The sequence below is a fragment of the Salmo trutta genome, chromosome 17 (genome assembly GCF_901001165.1).
Source record: "Salmo trutta chromosome 17, fSalTru1.1, whole genome shotgun sequence".
NCBI classification, from domain to species: domain Eukaryota; kingdom Metazoa; phylum Chordata; class Actinopteri; order Salmoniformes; family Salmonidae; genus Salmo; species Salmo trutta.
Genome location: NC_042973.1, coordinates 40530032 through 40554481, shown reverse-complemented (window position 1 = coordinate 40554481; position 24450 = coordinate 40530032). Strand labels below are relative to the sequence as shown.

Here is a 24450-nt window from a genome sequence, read left to right as displayed (position 1 = left end):
GCCATCACAAAGCCTTGACCTCAACCCTATAGAAAATTTGTGGGCAAAACTGAAAAAGCGTGTGCGAGCAAGGAGGCCTACAAACCTGACTCAGTTACACCAGCTCTGTCAGGAGGAATGGGCCAAAATTCACCTAACTTATTGTGGGAAGCTTGTGGAAGGCAACCCAAAACGTTTGACCCAAGTTAAACAATTGCTGTGCTACCAAATACTAATTGAGTGTATGTACATTTCTAACCCACTGGGAATGTGATGAAAGAAATAAAAGCTGAAATAAATCATTCTCTCAACTATTATTCTGACATTTCACATTCTTAGAATAAAGTGGTGATCCTAACTGACCTAAGACAGTGAATGTTTACCAGGATTAAATGTCAGGAATTGTGAAAAACTGAGTTTAAATGTATTTGGCTAAGGTGTATGTAAACTTCCGACTTCAACTGTAGATATTCCATTAAAAATCAGCCGTTTCCAGCTACAATAGTCATTTACAACATTAACAATGTCTACACTGTATTTCTGATCAATGTGATCTTATTTTAATTTACAACAAAATTTTGCTTTTCTTTCAAAAACAAGGAAATGTCTATGTGACCCCAAACTTTTTAGCGGTAGTGTACGTAAATGTGATATTTCATTATTATTATTATTTTTATACATTTGCAAAAATTTCCAAAAACCTGTTTTTGCTTAGTCATTATGTGGTATTGTGTGTAGATTGATGAGGGGGGAAAACTATTTAATCCATTTTATAATAAGGCTATAACGTAACAAAATGTGGAAAAAGTGAAGGGCCCTGATTACTTTCCGAAAGAACTATAGATTGTGTGCTTTTCTAAAATGTATTTAAAAAGCTTCAAACCGTATGTCTTCCCTATTCCCTTTCTTATCTTTTTCATTAAGAGCTGCTTCTTCTCCAAGTCAAGAACATGACCAACAAATGCTCCATTCAACTGTGCAGGATCTACAAAGGTAATGCTCCTGTGTGCATTTCAACGAAGGCTTCATGTGTGGAGAGAGTAACAGCAGTCAGATGACTATGGGTAGATCAGAACACATTGAACCACTATCCTCTCTTATGTTCCATCTTGTTAAATCTTCAACACTGCAGCTAAAAAATCTGGTTCAGCACCATCAGCACTCGCACTCAGTGCCTTCACCAGAGGAGTAGTGAGGTATGAGCACAGCATAACTAGGGATCAGGGGGACAATGTGGCTTTTGGCTATAGGTGGGATGGGACGTGTGTGTCTCCTCCTCAACACTCCCCAGCAGAGATCAGTTCCCCCCCGGGTCTCTCAGACAGTCTGGCCCCCTGGCCTCTAGCCTCCTCTTCCTCCATACTGAGTAGCTGATGCATACTGAGCAGCTGGTGGGAAGGGATCCGAGTGAAGACTGCAGGTTGGGCATCTTCAGGCTCCTCTTGCTCGATCAGTGGTTCTGTAAGATGGCGGTCAGCGAGAAAGGGTGGGTTGGGGCTGGGAGTGGCACCGTTCATATAGGTGCTGGTGGGGACGGTCATTGTAGAGAAGACTGTGTTGGTGGATTCTGGAGTGCGATCTTTTTTTTCTAAAAAGAGAGAGAGAGAGAAAACAGAACGGTACACAGGCCCAGAATTTTTCCAGACCACATGACCTATCCCGGAAAAACGTTAGACCCTAGTTATAGCCTACTTGTACACTCTTAGAAAAAAAGGTGTGATCTAGAACTTAAAAGGGTTCTTCAGCTGTCCCCATAGGAGAACACTTTGAAGAACCCTTTTTGTTCCAGGTAAAAAAGAGTTTCAATCTGGAACCTAAATGGGTTATCCTATGGGGGACAGCCAAAGAACCCTTTTGAACCCTTTTTTCTAAGAGTGTAGCCCAGGGATCATCAACTACATTCAGCCGTGGGCCAATTGACCGCAAGAAGCACAAACAGATATGTTTGACTAACCCATAATCAATTCAAACCTTGCTTACATTTGTATACAATCACGTCTCTCTATTTTGCATTGGAATACTTGGAAACTGTCACGACTTCCGCCGAAATTGGTCCCTCTCCTTGTTCGGGCGGCGTTCGGCGGTCGACGTCACCGGCCTTCTAGCCATCGCCGATCCACTTTTCATTTTCCATTTGTTTTGTCTTTGTCTTACACACCTGGTTTCAATCCTCCAATTACTTGTTCATTATTTAACCCTCTGTTCCCCCATGTTTGTTTGTGAGTAATTGTTTGTCTTGTTACGGTCCGTTATTGTGGGCTCGGTATATTGTGTTGTATTTGTGATTACTTGAGTAAATACGTTGATTACTCATATCTGCTGTCCTGTGCCTGACTCTCTACACCAGCTACACACAGGCCAATTACAGAATTACTCACCTGTCAAATGGAGTCAGCAGGAGCAGACGCCCTCCCTGTGGCGGTAGAGGAGCGCGTCCAGCAGCACGCGACCATGTTGCAACGTCTGGGCACCGCCATGGATCGCGTGCAGCAGACGATGGATCGTTGGGAGAGAGGAGGAGGTCGTCCAGCGCCTCCACCAGCCCCACTACAGCAGGCCCCACTGTCCACCCCTCCTTCACCCGATCCCAGTGGGATTCGACTCGCGCTCCCGAGGGAGTATGATGGGACGGCTGCCGGATGCCAGGGGTTCTTTCTCCAGCTGGAACTCTACCTGGTGACCGTCCACCCGGCTCCTTCGGGACGTGAGAGCGTGTCCGCCCTCGTCTCCTGCCTCTCAGGCAAAGCCCTGGAGTGGGCAAACGCCGTATGGAGTGAAGGAGATGCGGCACTGGACCATTACGCAGAGTTCACCCGCCGCTTTCGGGCAGTTTTTGACCACAACGCCTGAGGGTCAAGCGGCGGGTGAATGTCTGTTCCACCTGAGGCAGGGGACGAGGAGCGCGCAGGATTTCGCATTGGACGTCCGGACCCTGACCGCCAGCGTGGGATGGAACGACAGGGCCCTGATCGATCACTACCGGTGCAGTCTGTGCGAGGACGTCCGTCGGGAGTTGGCCTGCCGAGACACCACCCTCACGTTGGACCAGCTGGTGGACCTGTCCATCCGGCTGGACAACCTGCTGGCTACCCGCGGACATCCGGATCGGGGCCTGTCAGTTCCATCCCCCAGCACCTCCGCTCCAACGCCCATGAAGCTGGGAGGTGCTGCGCTTAGGGCGACCGGAGGAGGGGCCATTCCCTGCACCATCTGTGGCCGCAGAGGGCACACTGCTGGTTGGTGCTGGGGGGGTTTCTCAGGGAGTCGAGGCAGCAGGCAGGGCACTATCATGTCACCCCAGGTGAGTCGGCACCAGGCTCACCCAGAGCCCCCTGCTCACATGTATGTGTTTATTAAATTTCCTGAGTTTTCCCCGCATTCCCAGCATAAGGCGCTCGTAGATTCAGGCGCAGCTGGGAATTTTATTGACCGTTCATTTGCCCATAGTTTAGGGATCCCCTTGTTCCTGTGGATATGCCCTTTCCTGTGCATGCCCTAGATAATCGACCATTAGGGTCAGGGCTGATTAGGGAGGCCACCGCTCCACTAGACATGGTTACGCAGGAGGGTCACAAGGAGAGAATCAGTTTCTTCCTTATTGATTCTCCTGCGTTTCCCATGGTGCTGGGCCTACCCTGGTTGGCCTGTCATGACCCCACTATTTCGTGGCAACAGAGGGCTCTCAATGGGTAGTCACGAGAGTGCTCGGGGAGGTGTGTAGGAGTTTTCATCGGTGCGACTACGGTGGAAAGTCCAGACCAGGTCTCCACCGTGCTCATCCCCTCAGAATATGCCGATTTGGCTCTCGCCTTCTGTAAGAAGAATGTGACTCAATTACCACCCCATCGACAGGGGGATTGCGCGATAAATCTCCTGGTAGACGCAGCACTTCCCAGGAGTCACGTGTATCCTCTGTCACAGGAGGAGACGATGGTTATGGAAACATATGTCTCCGAATCCCTGGGGCAGGGATACATTCGGCCCTCCACTTCACCTGCCTCCTCAAGTTTATTTTTTGTGAAGAAGAATGATGTAGGTCTGTGCCCGTGTATTGACTATCGGGGTATCAATCAGATCACAGTGAGGTACAGCTACCCGCTGCCTCTCATCGCCAGTGCAATTGAGTCAATGCACGGGGCGCGCTTCTTCACAAAATTGGATCTCAGGAGCGCTTACAACCTGGTGCGCATCCGGGAGGGGGGCGAGTGGAAGACGGCATTTAGTACCACCTCAGGGCACTATGAGTACCTCGTCATGCCGTACGGGTTGATGAATGCTCCATCAGTCTTCCAGGGCTTTGTTGACGAGATTGTCCGTGACCTGCACGGGCAGGGTGTAGTGGTGTATATCGACGACATTCTGATATACTCCGCTACACGCGCCGAGCATGTGTCCCTGGTGCGCAGGGTGCTGGGTCGACTGTTGGAGCATGACCTGTACGTCAAGGCTGAGAAATGTCTGTTCTTCCAACAGTCCGTCTCCTTCCTAGGGTACCGCATTTCCACTTCAGGGGTGGAGATGGAGAGTGACCGCATTTCAGCCATGCGTAATTGGCTGACTCCCACCACGGTAAAGGAAGTGCAGTGGTTTCTAGGGTTTGCCAACTACTGCCGGAGGTTTATCCGGGATTTTGGTCAGGTAGCGGCTCCCATTACCTCACTGCTGAAGGGGGGACCGGTGCGACTGCAGTGGTCGGCTGAGGCGGACAGGGCTTTTGGTCACCTGAAGGCTCTGTTTACCTCGGCTCCCGTGCTGGCTCATCTGGGTGCCTGTACATTCCGTCTGCTGTCCGCGACCGTTTGATCTATTGGGCCCACACGTCACTCTCCTCTGGTCATCCTGGCATCTTTCGGACGGTGCGTTGCCTTAGTGGGAAGTACTGGTGGTCCACCTTGGCCAAGGACGTGAGGGTTTATGTTTCCTCCTGCTCGGTGTGCGCCCAGTGCAAGGCTCCCAGGCACCTGCCCAGAGGGAAGTTACAACCCCTACTCGTTCCACAACGGCCGAGGTCGCACCTGTCGGTGGACTTCTTGACGGATCTTCCTCCCTCACAGGGCAACACCACGATCCTGGTCGTTGTGGATTGTTTTTCTAAGTCCTGCCGTCTCCTCCCTTTGCCCGGTCTCCCTACGGCCCTACAGACTGCGGAGGCCCTGTTTACTCACATCTTCCGGCACTATGGGGTGCCTGAGGACATAGTCTCTGATCGGGGTCCCCAGTTCACGTCCAGGGTCTGGAGAGCGTTCATGGAATGTCTGGGGGTCTCGGTCAGCCTCACCTCAGGTTTTCACCCCGAGAGTAACGGGCAGGTGGAGAGAGTAAACCAGGATGTGGGTAGGTTTCTGCAGTCATATTGCCAGGACCGGCCGGGGGAGTGGGCGGCATTTATCCCCTGGGCAGAGATGGCCCAAAACTTACTCCGCCACTCCTCCACTAACCTCTCTCCCTTCCAGTGCGTACTGGGGTATCAGCCGGTTCTGGCACCTTGGCATCAGAGCCAGATCGAAGCTCCTGCGGTGGACGAATGGTTTAAGCGCTCGAAGGAGACCTGGGATGCCGCCCATGTGCACCTGCAACGGACCGTGAGGCAGCAGAAGGCGAGCGCCAACCGCCATCGCAGTGAGGCCCCGGTGCCAGGTCTGGCTCTCGACCCGAAACCTGCCTCTCCGCCTGCCCTGCCGGAAGCTGGGTCCGCAGTTTGTGGGGCCATTCAAAGTCCTGAGGAGACTGAACGAGGTATGCTACAGGTTACAGCTTCCCCCAGATTACCGTATTAATCCCTCGTTCCATGTGGCCGGTGGTGGATGGTCCACTCCAGGAGTCTGAGGTGCGGGAGGTTCCTCCACCCCCTCTGGACATCGAGGGGGCCCCGGCGTATGCTGTTCGAGCCATCCTGGACTCGAGGCGTCGGGCGAGGGACCTTCAGTACCTCGTGGAGTGGGAGGGGTACGGTCCGGAGGAGAAATGCTGGGTGCCGGTGGAGGACATCTTGGACCCTTCGTTGCTGCGGGAGTTTCACCGTCTCCATCCGGATCGCCCTGCGCCTCGTCCTCCGGGTCATCCCCGAGGTCGGTGTCGGCGCGCTGCTGGAGGCACGCATCAAGGTGGGGGTACTGTCGTGACTTCCGCCGAAGTCGTTCCCTCTCCTTGTTCGGGCGGCGTTCGGCGGTCTACGTCACCGGCCTTCTAGCCATCGCCGATCCACTTTTCATTTTCCATTTGTTTTGTCTTTGTCTTACACACCTGGTTTCAATCCCCCAATTACTTGTTCATTATTTAACTCTCTGTTCCCCCATGTTTGTTTGTGAGTAATTGTTTGTCTTGTTACGGTCCGTTATTGTGGGCTCGGTATATTGTGTTGTATTTGTGATTACTTGAGTAAATACGTTGATTACTCATATCTGCTGTCCTGTGCCTGACTCTCTACACCAGCTACACACAGGCCGATTACAGAAACAGATATCTTAGATTAAAATCACTGATTTCCTGGTGGTTTTACAGTCTTTTATGTCCAACAATGAAAATTATGCAAACAATTATTATTATTATTATTTATAGAATTTTTTGCTCAGAAAACTTGAGGGGCCAAATAAAATCACCCGCGGGCCGCCAGTTGGGGAATCCTGGTGTAGCTTATAAGGACGAATTGGTCATGAAAAACTCTGGGTTCTATATATTGCAAATAAACCTCACCATTCCGTGAAGTGTTCTGTTAGTGGGCTATTTTTCACCTATTTCTCCTTGATCTAAAACGTCAACAAGAATCAGGGGACACAGGAGTATATATAGAATATGGTTTGGTTGCCTTGGTGAGAGATCCGTCCTGAGATTAAGCATGGCAATCTTACCTGTGATAGAAGCGGAGACATGGACAATGGTGTGTGTGCCCTCGATGAACACCGCATCCAGGGTGTGGTCTGGGGGTAGAGGCTCTGCGCTGACTGTCTCTACTTTGGTGGGCTTACGGATGGTCAGCATGTACGGGTGGACATCCAGGGAAAAGTTGCGACTATGCTTTTTCTCCATTGTGCTCATATCTGCAGTCGGCATTCAACAGATTCAACAGATATGGTCAGCAGAGATGGAACACAACAGTGAGACTGAAAAGTGCAGAAATTGCACAACTTTATGTACAGCATTTGACATTCCAGAAGCAAAAGCAGTTTTAGTCAAATATACAAAATAGAGTCCTATAGAAACATTCTGAGTAACCATAAACGTTACCTTCATTTACCCTAATTTTCTACAGTAATGTCACTGCTCTCAGTACAGTACCTTTAGCAGAGTACTGTGTGCTCTTGCTTAAAGGAGCGACGTAGCTCTCTGCCACTGTTTTCCTCCTCACCAGTTTGGGCTTCTCAGGCTTAATGCTGTTCTCCAAACGCGTCATTGTCAGAGGTTCCTTCACAATGGACATGGACAGTTAGTACAATTATCCCAAGTAGGATTAGATTATTAAAGGGATAGTTCACTTTTTGGAGGTTTTCCTTCCCTAAGGTTTTTCCCGACTTAGTAAGTGTTACCTCAGGTTTTAACAAACTTAAAAACGGTTTGGATGAAACAACATCACCCTAATAAATATGCAAAAAAGCTCAAACTTAAAAAGTGAACGATCCCTTTAACAGATATAACATTGTTAGTTCTGATTGAAACCGATTAGGTTCTCTGCCTTTAGAGTTCTAATTGAGTACACTGTGCCATCTCTTGCTGAGAGACTAATTTATCTATGGGCCTTTCAATCGGAAAAGGCTAATGTCAAGTCTTCTCAATAAACGCCGATTAAAATATTGCTGGTATTGCTCTGGTCCACTGAGTACAACCCACTGTACAGTAAGTGGTGCTTTGGTTTTTCAGCACAGTGGGTGAAGACTATTTTACTGCTTATATTAATTTACATTATTATCCTCAGGTATTAACCTGTAGGAAATCCACAGGTATCTTGAGGCCGGGCAAGTTACAAGATGAATCAAGTTAATTTGGGTCTAAAATCTGGAATCTCCTCTTTTCATGTGGTGGTAATTAATCCTAACATAAATACACTTACTGGGTGTAATTTACCTTTAGACAAACATATAGTGTTTCCAGCCTATTATAAGTGGCCAAAATATGCAGACCTTTGACAGGCAACATTTAGGCCTAGTGTATGGGGTCCTACCTTAAAGGGCTGCGGGAGAGGGTTGGAGCTGGGGATCCACTTCATCTTCTTGCGTGGTCGTTTGATGACCAGCGGCTCACCTCCCAGCTCCCCAACCCCCAGGAGAGAGGGGTCCATATTGGGATCTAGGGTCTGGATGCCTGAGTCCCTCACAGTGGGCGTGACATCTTGGTTAGACTGGGCCAGCGCGGCCAGCAGCTGCCTCACCACGTTGTCATACATGAGGTCGCTCTCATTGGTGATGAAGTCCAGGCGGTTGAGTGACTTGATGTGGTCACGGTTCTCGTTACAGAACATGGCCAGAATGTTGATGTCGCAGAACTGGGACTTTTGCCAGCGCCTCCGCGTCTTGATGCCCACCTTGTGCAGTTTGTCGAACACAAAGTTGGACTTGCGCACCACAAACAGGTGCAGCAGGTTGACCAGGATGACGAGGTTCATGGTGCTCAGCAGGGCGATGTCCACGGCGGCCATGATTCGCTGCAGCTGCACGGCCGGCAGTTTGCAGTTGACGCTGAGCCTCAGCTCTGGGATGCTGCTGGTGTCTGGAGGCTCCCCCAGGGCACAGCTGAACTCGTTCTGGCGCTGGCGGTGCCAGTAGGCGCTCAGGTAGGAGATGGGGATGGAGCTGAGGCAGATGATGGCCAGGTGGCGCCCCAAGTACAGCTTGGCCAGGAAGTTGCTCTGGCCTCGTCTCTCCAGGTACTTCTCAAACAGGTTCTGCTCGGGGCTCTTCTCCTTCTCCGCGTTCTCGATGATCTCACGTCTCTCTTTCTCAGTGATACCCGGTCCTTTAGACTGGATCTGCTTCTCGATTTTAGGGGCCCGGCCCTCGGCCGCCCGGTGGTAGCAGTTGTCGATCTCGTGAAGCAGAAAGTTGAGCTCGGAGGTAAGTCTTGTGGAGGCCATGAACTCCCAGCCGAGAGCAGGGATGTACATGATGCCAGCAAAGGCCAGCAGGGCATAGGGCAGGAACTTGTGCTCGAACAGCGAAGGTCGAAGTTCAGGCTCCACCCCGGGCACGGCGTCATGCAGCTCTGTCCAACAGTAGCCTCGTGCGTACAGGGCCTGGTCACGGGTGAAGTTGTGAGGCGTGTAGCAGTAGATTGACTCCTCTGAGAGGGAAAAGATGGAGAGAATTAGTTATAATGAAACATTACAACATGACTGATGGTTATGTACGTTTGTAATCTCTACAGTAAGTGAATGAAATTAATATAAAATTAGTTAAATTGAAATGCCAAACTTTTTACAGTCAGTCCTTATAAGAATAATGTTCATTCTATAGATGTTTCTTATGTGGGGGGAAATACCATTTATCCATTTCATCATACAGTACCAGTCAAAAGTGTGGACACACCTACTCATTCAAGGGTTTTCTTTATTTTTCCTATTTTCTACATTGTAGAAAAATAGGGAAGACATCAAAACTATGAAATAACACATATAGAATCATGTAGTAACCAAAAAAAGTGTTAAACAAATCAAAATATTTGTTATATTTCAGATTCTTCAAAGTAGCCACCCTTTGCCTTGATGACAGATTTACACAATCTTGGCATTCTCTCAACCAGCTTCACCTGGAATGCTTTTCCAACAGTCTTGAAGGAGTTCCCGCATATGCTGAGCACTTGTTGCCTGCTTTTCCTTTCCTCTGCGGTCCAACTCATCCCAAACCATCTCAATTGGGTTGAGCTCAGGTGACTGTGGAGGCCAGGTCATCTGAATCAGCACTCCATCAATCTCCTTCTTGGTCAAATAGCCCTTACACAGCCTGGAGGTGTGTTGAGTCATTGTCCTGTTGAAAAACAAATGATAGTCCCACTAAGCGCAAACCAGATGGGATGGCGTATTGCTGCAGAATGCTGTGGTAAACATGCTGGTTAAGTGTGCCTTGAATTCTAAATAAATCACCGACAGTGTCACCAGCAAAGCACCCCCACACCATCACACCTCCTCTTCCATGCTTTACAGTGGGAACCACACATGCAGAGATCATTCGTTCACCTACTCTGCGTCTCACAAAGACAGGCAGTTGGAACCAAAAATCTCAAATTTGGACTCATCACACCAAAGGACAGATTTCTACCAGTCTAATGTCCATTGCTCATGTTTCTTGGCCCAATCAAGTCTCTTCTTATTATTGGTGTCCTTCAGTAGTGGTTTCTTTTCAGCAATTTGACCATGAAGGGCTGATTCACACAGTATCCTCTGAACAGTTTATGTTGAGATGTGTCTGTTACTTGAACTCTGTGAAGCATTTATTTGGGTTGCAATCTGAGGTGCAGTTAACTCTACTGAACTTATCCTCTGCAGCAGAGGTAACTCTGGGTCTTCCTTTCCTGTGGCGGTCCTCATAAGAGCCAGTTTCGTCATAGCGCTTGATGGTTTTTGTGACTGCACTTGAATAACCTTTCAAAGTTCTTGCCATTTTCCCGGATTGACTGACCTTCATGTCTTAAAGTAATGATGGACTGTCATTTCTCTTTGCTTATTTGACCTGTCCTTGCAATAATATGGACTTGGTATTTTACCAAATAGGGCTATCTTCTGTATACCACCCCTACCTTCTCACAACAAAACTAATTGTCTCAAACGTATTAAGAAGGAAAGAAATTCCACAAATGTACTTTTAACATTTTAATTGAAATGCATTCCAGGTGACTACCTCATGAAGCTGGTTGAGGGAATGCCAAGAGTGTGCAAATCTGTCATCAAGGCAAAGGACAATATCAAATATAAAATATATTTTGATTTGTTTATCACTTGTTTGGTTACTACATGATCCCATATGTGTTATTTCATAGTTTTGATTTCTTCACTATTATTGTACAATGGAGAAAATAGTAAAAATAAAGAAAAACCCTGGAATGAGTAAGTGTGTGCAAACTTTTGACTAGTACTGTATGTCTGAAGAGCTCTCAGGTTTCAATCATCTCTGGAAGACACGGATTGCCTCGTCCATCTCATACACACCATAGTACCCTCCAAGCTCATCATTCAGCTCAGGGCCCTGAGTCTGAACCCCGCCCTGTTCAACTGAGTCCTGAACATCCTGACGGGCCGCCCCCAGGTCATGAAGGTAGGAAACAACACCTCCACTTCACTGATCCGCAACACAGGGGCCCCACAAGGGTGCGTACTCAGCCCCCTCCTGTACTTCCTGTTCACCCATGACTGCGTGGCCACACACGCCTCCAACTCAATCATCAAGTTTGCAGACGACACAACCATGGTAGGCCTGATAAGCAACAATGATGAGACAGCCTACAGGGAGGTGGTGAGGGACCTGGCAGAGTGGTGCCAGGAAAATAACCTCTCCCTCAATGACAACAATCGTGGAAGCACACCCTTATCCACATTGACTGGACTGCAGTGGAGGTGGTTCCTCGGCATACACATCACTGACGATCTGAAATGGTCCACCCACACAGACAGTGTGGTGAAGAAGACGCAACAGCGCCTCTTCAACCTCAGGAGGCTGAAGAAATTTGGCTTTGCACCTAAGACCCTCACAAACTTTTACTGATGCACTATTGAGAGCATCCTGTCGGGCTGCATCACAGCCTGGTATGGCAACTGCACCGTCTGCAACAGCAGGGCTCTCCACATGTCACAGGAAGGCCAAAAAGATCATCAAGGACATCAACCACCCGAGCCACGGCCTGTTCACCCCGCTATCATCCAGAAGGCGAGGTCAGTACAGGTGCATCAAAGCTGGGACCGAGAGACTGAAAATCAGCTTCTATCTCAAGGCCATCAGACTGTTAAATAGCCATCACTAGCTGGCTACCACCCAGTTACTCAACCCTGCACCTTAGAGGCTGCTGCTCTATATACATAGACATGGAAAAACTGGTCACTTTAATAATGTAACACTAGTCACTTAAAATAATGTTTACATACTGCTTTACTCATTTCATATGTATATACTGTATTCTATTCTACTGTATTTAGTCAATGCCACTCCGACATTGCTCATCCTAATATTTATATATTTCTTAATTCCATTATTTTACTTTTAGATTTGTGTGTATTGTTGTCAATTGTTAGATACTACTGCACTGTTGGAGCTAGGAACACAAGCATTTCGCTACACCCACAATAACATCTGCTAAATATGTGTATGTGACCAATACAATTTCATTTGATTTGATAGTGCTGATTTTTGGTATAAAACCGAATGCAGAGGAGACTGAGGAGGAGGCATCACTTCAAGCCACACTTGTATTCCATCCACTCTTTCCCTGTTATGCTGAGCACGGTAGCAGCAAGGCCATTCGGCTGCCGACTGCCGACTGCCAAGGTCTGGGTGGTTCAGGGGCAGATTTGTCCCTGAGGCGCACTTGTGACTTTCATTTAATGAGTGTTGGACCGAGCATGACAACATTGCACACTGAGTGCAGAGCGCTGAGTCAGGTGGCTGGGGGACAAGTACTGTGTCTGGGAAAATGCTGTTTTTCAGGCTTGAGAAAGTTTATTTCATTGTTCTTTATTGTTACTCCACCTATTTTAGGAGAGTTAAATCCACCAGAATGTACACAATTTGAGGGCACTAAGCAAGTACATCAGTACAATAAGTGTGTACAATTTCAGGGCACTAACCAAGTACATCAATACAATAAGTGTGTACAATTTGTGGGCACTAACCAAGGACATCAATACAATAAGTATTGCATTGTACTTAAATGCAATATAGTGCACATTGAACTGCTGTCATCGGTTGCTGCCATGGCACTTCAGATGTGTGTGGGGCCTATCGAATGAGTCCTATGGGTGACCCATGTTTTCGAGTTTTGGGGAGGAGCAGTGCAGAAAATGCAGAAATGGGCTCCGCCCAGCACTAAGTGAAATGCTCAGTCACAGCTGGTTGGTGCTGCTATGCAGACAGCCTGACTCAGCATTAAGCTACGCCCCCACCTTCCTCTCTGTCCACCACAGTGGCCCAGCCTAATGTCTGCACTGATCTTTCTCACATCAAACACCAAATACATTGCATACTAACCCTCAACTCCCCAGATCTCTCTATGGTGTTCAATCATTCGGATAAAAATAACATAGAGCACCCTTGCATCCTACTATGTTAGACATTCTGAATGCCAATGTTGTTGGGGCTTTGTCTGTGAGAGCAACCTTTGTTGGTGTTTTTTCTATATACCAATGTCATAGTATGAATAACATGAAGCTACTACAGCTGACTACTACAGTATCTGTGCTCTGGTTCAGTGTTAAGTGAGAGGCTGATGTGATGAGTCAACAACAACACATTAGGACAGAACGTTCTCAGCCTGCTGTGTGTGTTTGGCGTTTACAGAAGCAGCACGGCACTGTCACAGCCCCCTCTATGGGCACTCTGCCAGACCTGGGTTCAAATACTATTCTAAATCTTAAATACTATTAGCGTTTGCTCTGGTCTGCCTGCTGTGCCAAATGGGTGGTGTTTGTACTGTTGCAACTATTCTACTGGTTCAATTACCACAGACAAGCTCAATCAAGCACAGTATTTCAAATGACTTCAAATAGTATTTGAACCCAGATCTGCCGTCTGGCCGACCCACTGACCTGCGAAGTTCCTTGTGAAGACGAGGGTGACAAGCAGGATGGGGATAATGACTGTGCCGATGGTGACGACGCGGTCAAATGGTAGCTCTAGTTTGAGCTGGACCATGAGGCCGGCCAGCATGCCTCCCTTCTCATCCTGAGAAGAGCCAGGCAGAATCAGCTCCTTCAGCTTCTCCCCCGCCAGCAGAGCCGTGGCCATGTCTAAGTTCTGCTCGAGGATGTTCTGCATCCGGCCTGAGAAGAGAACTGGCGCCCCTCCTCCTCCTAGCTACCTCCACCTACACACACTGGGCTACTTCCACACACACAGGACTGGCTGTCTCCTGGCCAGACCTGGTTATGTGGCTATGTAAAGTCAGTAATGGCTGGGTCTTGATGGATAGTCTCTTGGGTGTCTTGGGATCTTCACTGACTGTGAGTGGGACCTCCCACCTTTTGCCCCGTCCTCCTAGCTACCTTTACTCACACGAGACAGTCTGGGGTATGTTCACTGAGAGTGAGTGGGACAAACAATGCTCTCTGACTGTCTCTTCCAACATTGAGAAAGGACGTTAGGTTCAGTCAGTGGTTTTCAGTGTGTTCCAGTTGTGCTGTGTACATTCTGTGCTTTTGTCCTCTCTCACCTTTACCTGGCTTTGGTCCACACACAGTGTGTCAGGTTGAAGAGAGGACATATGATCTTTCTCTCGGTTCTCAAAGAGTGCGGTTCCTCGCAGATGAGTTTGTAAGTTTGTACCATGCCCAGAGCAACAGGGATACCTCCTGTCCTTCCTCCTGTGAAAGACAGATTGGCGATTAGTTTGATTTAAACATACAAAATGTTGGCCTTTTTTTTCCAAAAAGAGACTGAAAAAATAAAGCACAAAAACACAAGCTTAGTGAACATTAAAAAGAGTTGAAGTAAGTTCTCTGGTTAGGATAATCTCTATAACCAGAGAAGCACACAGGTACACCATTTGGCAATTAACTGAAAGGCTGTCTCATCCAGTGTTCATCCATATATATATTTTTTAAATTTAACCAGCCAAGTCAGTTAAGAACAAATTCTTATTTACCAAGACAGCCTACCCTGGACCAATTGTGCGCCATCCAATGGGACTTCCAATCACAGCCAGATGTGAAACAGCCTGGATTTCAACCAGGGACTACAGTGACACCTCTTGTACTGAGATGTAATGCCTTAGACCGCTGCGCCACTTGGGAGCCATATTATCTATATGATATAAATAATAGTATTACTATGTGTCACCTTGTGTGGCTATGTGCCTTAAATACCCACTCAGTAGTAGTGGGGGCTCAAGTACAGTGAAATGCCTTTCTTGCAAGCTCTAAACCCAACAATGCAGAAATCAATATCAATGTAGTACTAAAAATAACATAAGGTAGAACAAAAAAACTGAAGAAATAAGTAAGCTATATACAGGGTCTGTTCCAAGACCATATTTACAATGTGCAGGGATACTGGAGTGATATAGGTAGATACTGTATGTATAGGGGTAAGGTGACTAGGCATCAAGTATATGTGATAAACAGAGTAGCAGCAGTGTATGTGATGATTGCATGTGAGTGTGTGTGTGAATGTGTGCAGACTCAGTATAAATCTGTGTGCATGTTATGTGTGTGTGAGCAAATGAAGTGAGTGTGTGTGTTTTTGTGTGTGTGTGTGTGTGTGTGTGTGTGTGTGTGTGTGTGTGTGTGTGTGTGTGTGTGTGTGTGTGTGTGTGTGTGTGTGTGTGTGTGTGTGTGTGTGTGTGTGTGTGTGTGTGTGTGTGTATGTGAACAAGGGTTATCTCAGATAGTCCGAGAAGACATTTTGTTAGCTAGTTAGCAGTCTTATGGCTTGGGAATAGAAGCTGTTCAGGAGCCTGTTGGTGTCAGACTTCATGCACTGGTACCGCATGCTGTGCAGTGGCAGAGAGAACAGTCTATGGCTTGGGTGGCTAGAGTCTTTAACAATTTTCCGGGCATTCCTTTCACACCGCCTGATATAGAGGTCCTGAATGGCAGGGAGCTCGGCCCCAGTGATGTACTGGGCTGTCCGTACCACCGTCTGTAGCGCCATGTGATCGAGGGCGGTGCTGTTGCCACACCAAGCAGTGATGAAGCCAGTCAAGATGCTCTCAATGATGCAGCTGTAAACCTTTTATAGGATTTGAAAGAACTAGTCTGTAAGTAGCGCAGTAGTCTGAAGGGCGAAGTCACCCTCTCTGATGAGAAAGAGGACCTTAGAAAGCCTTACAAAGCTTTTTTGCATCGCCAAGTACAAGGGCATATGTTTATTCCCAAACATTCCCAAACAAAAAAGGATTTGGTTCCTGTCTGAGTCAATCAATATTGTCAGATTGCGATTTATATCATGTTATTGTTTGTCATATGACATGTTCTGGTCATTCAGAGAGAGCACACCCCCATGCACATCGAGGGGGCCGCAGCGGAGAGGGTCAAAAGCTTCGAGTTCCTTGGTGTGCACATCAATGACAACCTGAAATGGTTCCTTTTCACACAGACAGCATGGTGAAGAAGGCGCAACAGGGCCTCTTCAACCTTAGGAGGCTGAAGAAATTTGGCTTGGCCTCTAAGACCCTCACAAACTTCTACAGATTCACCATTGAGAGCATCCTGTCGGGCTGGATCACCGCCTGGTACGGCAGCTGCACTGTCTGCAACCGCAGGGCTCTCCAGAAGGTGGTGCGGTCAGCCCAATGCATCACCGGAGGCACACTGCCTGCCCTCCAGGACATCTACAGCACCCAGTGTCAAAGGAAGGCCAAGAAGATCATCAAGGACATCAGCAACCCGAGCCATGGCCTGTTCACGCCGCTACCACCCAGAAGGCGGAGACAGTGCAGGTGCATCAAAGCTGGGACCGGGCGACTTAGAAACAGGCTTCTATCTCCGCCCAGTACCCTCCCCTGAACCTTAGTCACTATACTAGCCGGCTACCAGCAGGTATTCTACCCATAGAGACTGCTGCCCTATGTACATAGAGAACACTGGTCACTTTAATAATGTTTACATACTTTCTTCCACTTTATATGTATATGTGGTATTCTAGTGGCTCATATGACATAACTTATTTTTATGTGTTTTTTGTTATTTAATTATTTATCGGTATGTATTTTTTAATTGCTAGGTATTACTGCACTGTTGGAGCTAGAAACACAAGCCTTTCGCTGCACCTGCAATTCTGTGTACACGACCAATAAACTTTGATTTGAAATGATTCCCCCTGGAGCTGTGAGGCATTATCTTTATTGAACACTATGTCCAACCTGGGGATGTCAAATGTCAGACTCCAGGACACCTGTCAGGGATGCTTCTTAATGCTTTGTGTGTGTGTGTGTGTGTGTGTGTGTGTGTGTGTGTGTGTGTGTGTGTGTGTGTGTGTGTGTGTGTGTGTGTGTGTGTGTGTGTGTGTGTGTGTGTGTGTGTGTGTGTGTGTGTGTGTGTGTGTGTGTGTGTGTGTGTGTGTGTGTGTGCAGGTGTGCATGCATGTGTTTGTGTGCGTCCCATTGCCACTGCTGCACTCTGCAAGTGTGGAGGGGGCTGCTGCTGCTGCATGCACACTACAGGAAGGTTACTTGAATGTCCTTCGAGAGGATTGTGATCACATTGTCCCGGCTCACCTCACCGCAAACACCCCTCCCCTCTCTTTCTCTCCATCTTACTTTCCCTCCCTCTCTTTCCATCTCCTTCTCATCATTCACACAGAAGCTGGCCCATTCATTCTGCAGATAGAGGGGAAGAGAGACTGTAATGATTACATTGTGCAAGGACAGAGGGACGGGAAACATGTCTACTAACTGGATTGTTTCAATCATGACTTACTCCATAAAATGGCTTCCCGGACCCTCCCCTCCCTGCCCCTAGCTGAGCCCATCATTAATATTATAACAAGTTGGTTTTCATAGAATTCTGCCCTATTATGCCCTCCAATAATACCGTTTCTACTTTTTTACTGTTGAATGCTATCAAGCGTTACATTTTTCAGCGTATGCATGATACAATTTATGATGACAAATGGAATGTATCTGAGCGTAACATACTGCAATATGTAGAATAGAATGAAGTTAATCTACTGTAAAAACATCTGAAATAAATCACTGTGAGATAAACTGTCAACTTGTCAAGCTGCCAGTAATGAAACATTAGTCATGGGTAGCGACAGTGCTGACCTGTAAGGATGAATAGATAACACGCTTTTACTCATTTTGAAGATACAGGTGTAGGGTGAAGTTGCCTCTAGACGCTGATCTGGGGTCAGTTTAGCATTTTCCCAACTAATAGTTAAGGTTAGGATTGGGGGACGGGAAGTTGATCTTAGATCTGTACCTACTAGAGGGAACTTCACCCCAGAGCGAAGATGCAGAGAAAAGGTCCTTCTTTGTGGGACCCTTGGATCACGGAAGAGAAAGCCCTGAGACAGAGGTGAAACGGCTGGTTCAACTTGGGCACAAAAAAATAAAACAGTATTTTCTTTAGGCTACTGGTGTAGGCCACATTTATGACCTGATGATTCTTGTAAATGTTTGTCCCACAAGTTCAAATATCTGGTTTACAACCAACAGTTGCCAATTGTAAATCAATGTAGTCTTGTAGGGGACAATATCACATTTCTAACACTCAGCTTCTGGCAGTAGTGAGCCCTTGGCAAAAGTCCTACAACAGTTTATGCCCCACAGTTGATTTTTTTTTTTAAAGGGATGCCTACATTCACTAGCTACTGTAAACCACATGTTTGGTTATGGCTGTCCCTATTTTATAGACAGTCACTGCTGGAGCAGTTAACACAATTCACTGTATGTTTAAAGGAAAGTGAGTGGAACTGTGTGATCCTTCAAGTACTCTCACCGGTCCTCCTCATTTTGAGCATTAGTGAACATCCATTCCGAGTGTGATCCTCAATTCATAGATTGGCCTCCTTCCAAAAACCACAGAACAAGCTACTCTTGTCATAAAGTGAGCATGGCGAATGGTGTAATCTTACATCAACAACGCACAGTCCGCAGTATAACGCTAATTCAATCTGTTATAGGCTAGCTTTCTTCAAGTGCACAAATAACAGGTTGAGCAAACTTTAAAAGATAGTTATCCCTGCAAACAATAGCGATTACACTACCCCTACTACACCAAATGCAACTACCTTGCTAAACGAAATGCTCCAATAACATAACAATGAAGCCATTGTGGTTATAATTATATGCTACTTCCTGGCTATAATATGATATTATAGGGTTTCCTCTACTAGTCTAGTGACATTTCCCAAGAGTCATTCTTAAACATGCCGCACTGTTGGTTTGACTAGTAATCCACAGGCTATTGGCTACTTTATATCAAAGGAGCAGTGCACGAAACACTGCTTGCTATAAGTCACGCCGTTTCAGCACGGAGCGGTGGACAAAACACTCTGCTATAAGTCACGCCGTTTCAGCACGGAGCGGTGGACAAAACACTCCGCTATAAGTCACGCCGTTTCAGCACAGAGCGGTGGACAAAACACTCCGCTATAAGTCACGCCGTTTCAGCACAGAGCGGTGGACAAAACACTCTGCTATAAGTCACGCCGTTTCAGCACGGAGCGGTGGACAAAACACTCTGCTATAAGTCACGCCGTTTCAGCACAGAGCGGTGGACAAAACACTGCTATAAGTCACGCCGTTTCAGCACGGAGCGGTGGACAAAACACTCTGCTATAAGTCACGCCGTTTCAGCACGGAGCGGACGGAGCGGTGGACAAAACACTCTGCTATAAGTCACGCCGTTTCAGCACAGAGCGGTGGACAAAACACTGCTATAGGTCACGCCGTTTCAGCACAGAGCGGTGGACAAAACACTGCTATAAGTCACGCCGTTTCAGCACGGAGCGGTGGACAAAACACTGCTATAAGTCACGCCGTTTCACGGAGTGGTGGACAAAACACTCCGCTATAAGTCACGCCGTTTCAGCACGGAGCGGTGGACAAAACACTCTGCTATAAGTCACGCCGTTTCAGCACGAGCGGTGGACAGCTCCTGAAATGTAGATGGGATGCTGAAGATCTGAGAAGGGTGTAGTAAGGACTCGTACTAGACTTTCAGCTCTGTGAGATTCAATAGGCTACCTGTATTAGCTGCAGTCCACCTGTCCATATTGGTGACATGCACAGGAAATTCAGCGTCCATCTATAAGGAAAATATATCAGTCCGAGAATTCACTGTGGATTCAAATTCGCCCATTTACACAAAGAGAGGAAATAATGTACTCACCGGTCCTGTGCATCCTCGGCCTGCTAAGAGTTAATCTGCAGTGCGGGCGAGCCGCTACAGCGTCTATCAGGGCACACCGGTTTGTTCCGCCTTTACCCCTCCTCACCCTCCCCTCCCGGTTTTGTCTCTCTCCTCTCTTCAGAACCAAAGACGCAATAATGCATTAGGATTCAACTAATTATTGCTTCCACGCTCCTTGCCCAAATTGAAACGACAAATACTGATTTAGATGCATATTTGACAGTGTTGTGAAAACCCGGACAACGGGTTGTGATCTTCAGAGAGGGAAACAAGCGCGAAACCTTGGAAGTAGTCTAAACGGGATCCTTGGGACGTCCCAACTCTGACGTCACCCCATTGAAGTTTAAATTTAAAATAGTTAAGTTTAGTCTAATTTCTTAGGGTCCCCATTAGCTACTGCACATGAAGCAGCTACTCTTCCTGGGTTCCACATAAAACGTAGGCTATAAATACATGACAAAGTATATTATAGACACGAATAACATAAGATATTAAATTAAATTCAAAATATTTACAACAAATAAGAGTTATATATTGGAAAGACACCAAGAAACAACAAAAATACTATTTACACACAATTCATATATACATATTCATAGTCTTATATACAGTACAGTTAAATTCGAAATTTAGAAAGAGGAGAGGCGCTGTGATACAATCTGTTTTTTATCTGTTTTTTTAAAGATACACTTGCTTTTTGCCCAAGTTACATCTGGTGGCAGAGCTTTCCATGATAACATGGCGCTATACATAACTGAGCGATGAATGATCTTTTTTTTAATATTTTGGGTACAGGGAAGAAACCCACAGCGGCATGTCTGGTGGAGTATGTACAGTATGTCTGTTTGAAGTGCATAGATTATACAAGTGGTTAGGAATTTTCAACACACACATGTTTCTTAAAAATAATAGAAGAGAAGTAGCCAATTTCTCGTCAACCCTCAACCGTGAAAGACTGTCGTGCATGTTGTTGATGTTAGTTCTGTATGTATAGTTAAGGGAAAGGTGTGCTGCTCTGTTTTGAACCAGCTGCAGCTTTGCTAGGTATTTCTTTGCTGCACCTGACCATATTGCCGGACACAGTATCAAGATGGGACAAGATCAGAGCCTGAAATCTAATACAGCTCCAACTATCGTCTTATTATCCCATTTAGTTTAGCTATTTAATTTAGCCAAACGTTTAAGATTGGGGTTAAGGTTAGATAAGGGTTATGGTCAAGGTTAGGGTAGGGTAGGGGGTTAGGGTTTAGGGTAGGGACGTCCCAAGGATTCCGGATAGCACCAACCTTAAGGATTTCCTCATTCACCGGTAGGCTACGCTACTGTATGGAGCAGTCTCTGTCTGGCGTTTCAGGAGGAGCGGAGCAGTCAGTCAGTCAGTCAACCAATCGTTCCTTGTTATGTAGGCATTATAACCCAGACTCATCATTTGAGCAGGTCTATGTGGACAGATCGCCTAAGCGCGCCGGCGGGAGAACAGCCAGCAGCTAGACAGGGAACACTCTGCCATAACGCGCCTCAACCCCAATCATGGCCCCCACCAGCAGCTGTGTTTTTGCTCAGGGGTGTGGTGCGTCTGGATGTTATATGAAGGCAGTTTCTGGCAAGACAGGTCAGATCGATAGCAAGCCAGCAAGTGGCTCGGCAAACGCGCAGCGAAGCCAAGGCGAGCCACTCCAGACTCCGTTCAGCGACAAGTCAGGTTACTAGCCGGTTTTCGCCGGTTAGGTGGCGCTCCTCACGACTGCTTCCAAATATAGGGTTTCCTCTCCGCCACTGCAGCGTCGCAATGCTGACCGAAGAAACAACTGTGTTGTCACAAGTAGCAGTTGCCTGAGGCAATGTTCTTTTTTTTATGGTTTTGGCTTTACATAGGAAGGCTTCATCTATGTGTTGATCCGCTGTTGAGATCTGCATGCACTTTTGATGAATAGGCTAGGCTGTCTTTCACGCATCCGCACCCTGTCCTTGGTGCTGAAACAACAAAGAGGACACCAAGTAGGAATAGGCTATGATTTATACTGAACAAATATATAAATGTAACATTTAAAGTGTTGATCCCATGTTTCATGAGATGAAATAAAATATCCCAGAAATGTTCCATACACACAAAAAGCTTATTTCTCTAACATTTTGTGACAAATTTGTTTACATCCCTGTTAGTGAGTATTTCTCATTTGCCAAGATAATCCATCCACCTGACAGGTGTGGCATATCAAGAAGCTGATTAAACAGCATGATCATTACACAGGTGCTCCTTGTGCGGGGGTGTAACCAAGAACACCAAGGTAACCTGCTTAAATGACTACTGACCCTTAGCACCGACCCAAAGCACTTCATGATCTGTAGCCATGAAGTGCTTTGAAAGGCTGGTCATGCCTCACATAAATACCATCATCCCAGAAACCCTAGACCCAGTCCAATTTGCATACCGCCCCAACAGATCCACAGATGATGCAATCTCTATTGCACTCCACACTGCCCTCACCCACCTGGACAAAAGGAACACCTATATGATAATGCTGTTCATTGACTACAGCTCAGCATTCAACACTATAGTACCCTCAAAGCTCATCACTAAGCTAAGGACCCTGGGACTGAACACCTCCCTCTGCAACTGGATCCTGGACTTCCTGACGGGCCGCCCCCAGGTTGTAAGGGTAGGCAACAACACATCTGCCACGCTGATCCTCAACACGCGGGCCCCTCAGGGGTGCGTGCTTAGTACCCTCCTGTAATCGCTGTTCACTCATGTCTGCGTGGCCAAGCACGACTCCAACACCATCATTAAGTTTGCTGACGACACAACGGTGGTAGGCCTGATCAATGATGAGACAGCCTATAGGGAGGAGGTCAGAGACCTGGCAGTGTGGTACCAGGACAACAACCTCTCCCTCAACATGATCAAGACAAAGGAGCTCATTGTGGACTACAGGAAAAGGAGGGCAGAGCACACCCCTATTCGATGGGGTTGTAGTGGTGCAGGTTGAGAGATTCATGTTCCTTGGTGTCCACATCACCAACAAACTATCATGGTCCAACACACCAAGACAGTGGTGAAGAGGGCACGACAACGCCTATTCCCCCTCAGGCGACTGAAAAGATTTGGCATGGGTCCTCAGATCCTCAAAAAGTTCTACAGCTGCACCATCGAGAGCATTCTGACTGGTTGCATCACTGCCCGGTATGGCAACTGCTCTGCCTCCGACCGCAAAGCACTTCAGAGGGTAGTGTGTACGGCCCAGTACATCACTGGGGCCAAGCTTCCTGCCATCCTGGACCTCTATACCAGGTGGTATCAGAGGAAGGCCCTAAAAATTGCCAAAGACTCCAGCCACCCTAGCCATAGACTGTTCTCTCTGCTATCGCACGGCAAGCAGTACCGGAGCACCAGGTCTAGGTCCAAAAGGCTTCTTAACAGCTTCTACACCCAAGCCATAAGGCTGCTGAACAGCTAATGAAATGGCTACCCGGATAGTCACTTTACCCCTACCTACATGTACATGTTACCTCAATTACCTTGACTAACTTGTACTGCCGCACATTGACTTGGTACCCCCTGTATATAGCCTAGTTATTGTTATTTTATTGTTGCTCTTGAATTTTTTTACTTTTGTTAATTTAGTAAATATTTTTCTTAACTCTGATTTTTCTTAAAACTGAATTGTTGGTTAAGGGCTTGTAAGTTAGCATTTCACCTGTTGTATTCAGCGCATGTGACAAATAACATTTAATTTGATTTGACAAATAAAATGCCACTCTAAAATGTACAGTTTTGTCACACAACACAATGCCACAGGTGTCTTAAGTTTTGAAGGAGTATGCAATTGGCATGCTGAATGTCCACCAGAACTGTTTCCAAATAATTGAATGTTAATTTCTCTACCATAAGCTATCTCCAACTTCGTTTTAGAGAATTTGGAAGTACGTCCAACCGGCTTCACAACCGTAGACCACGTGTAACCACGTGAGCCTAGGACCTCCACGTCCGGCTTCTTTACCTGCGGGATCGTCTAAGACCAGCCACCCGGACAGCTGAGGAGTGTTTCTGTCTGTAATAAAGCCCTTTTTTGGGGAAAAGCCCATTCTGGTTGGCTGGCCCTGCTCTCCAGTGGGTGGGCCTATGTCCTCCCAGGCACACTCATGGTTGCTCCCCTGCCCAGTCATGTGAAATCTATAGATTAGGGCCTAATGAATTCATTTCAATTGACTGATTTCCTTATATGAACTGTAACTCAGTCAAATCCTTGAAATTGTTGCATGTTGTGTTTATATTTTTGCTCATTATAGATTAAAAGAAATGGTACAGTAATTCACAACATTTCCAGACATTATCGAAGGAAGGAACTCAAGTGTTTAGCAATTCCCCACCAACAACCAAATTTGTCACAGTCGCATATTTCTCACAGTCGCATATGACACCGCTGTTTGCTGAACATTTTATCCCAACTTAGAAAGCTGAGTTGAGTATTTTGTGCCATTCGTAT

General features: G+C 46.9%; 1 protein-coding gene across 4 annotated transcripts; it reads right to left on the bottom strand.

The window, feature by feature from the left end:
• Positions 1 to 766: 766 nt before the first annotated feature.
• Positions 767 to 21619, bottom strand: LOC115152192 (pannexin-2-like). Of its 4 annotated transcripts, none has more exons than XM_029696778.1 (6): positions 21250 to 21619; positions 13697 to 14470; positions 8135 to 9249; positions 7255 to 7381; positions 6828 to 7016; positions 767 to 1567 (listed from the first exon to the last, which is right to left on the bottom strand). In XM_029696778.1, the coding sequence occupies exons 2-6, from the start codon at positions 13923 to 13925 to the stop codon at positions 1257 to 1259; spliced, it is 1971 nt and encodes a 656-aa protein (XP_029552638.1). In that variant the 5' UTR covers positions 13926 to 14470; positions 21250 to 21619; the 3' UTR covers positions 767 to 1256. The 4 variants fall into 4 exon arrangements, with proteins under 4 accessions (XP_029552638.1, XP_029552635.1, XP_029552639.1 ...); XM_029696775.1 differs by lacking the exon at positions 21250 to 21619 and adding an exon at positions 19943 to 19998; XM_029696779.1 differs by lacking the exon at positions 21250 to 21619 and adding an exon at positions 19798 to 19829.
• Between the last annotated feature and the right edge of the window lie 2831 nt (positions 21620 to 24450).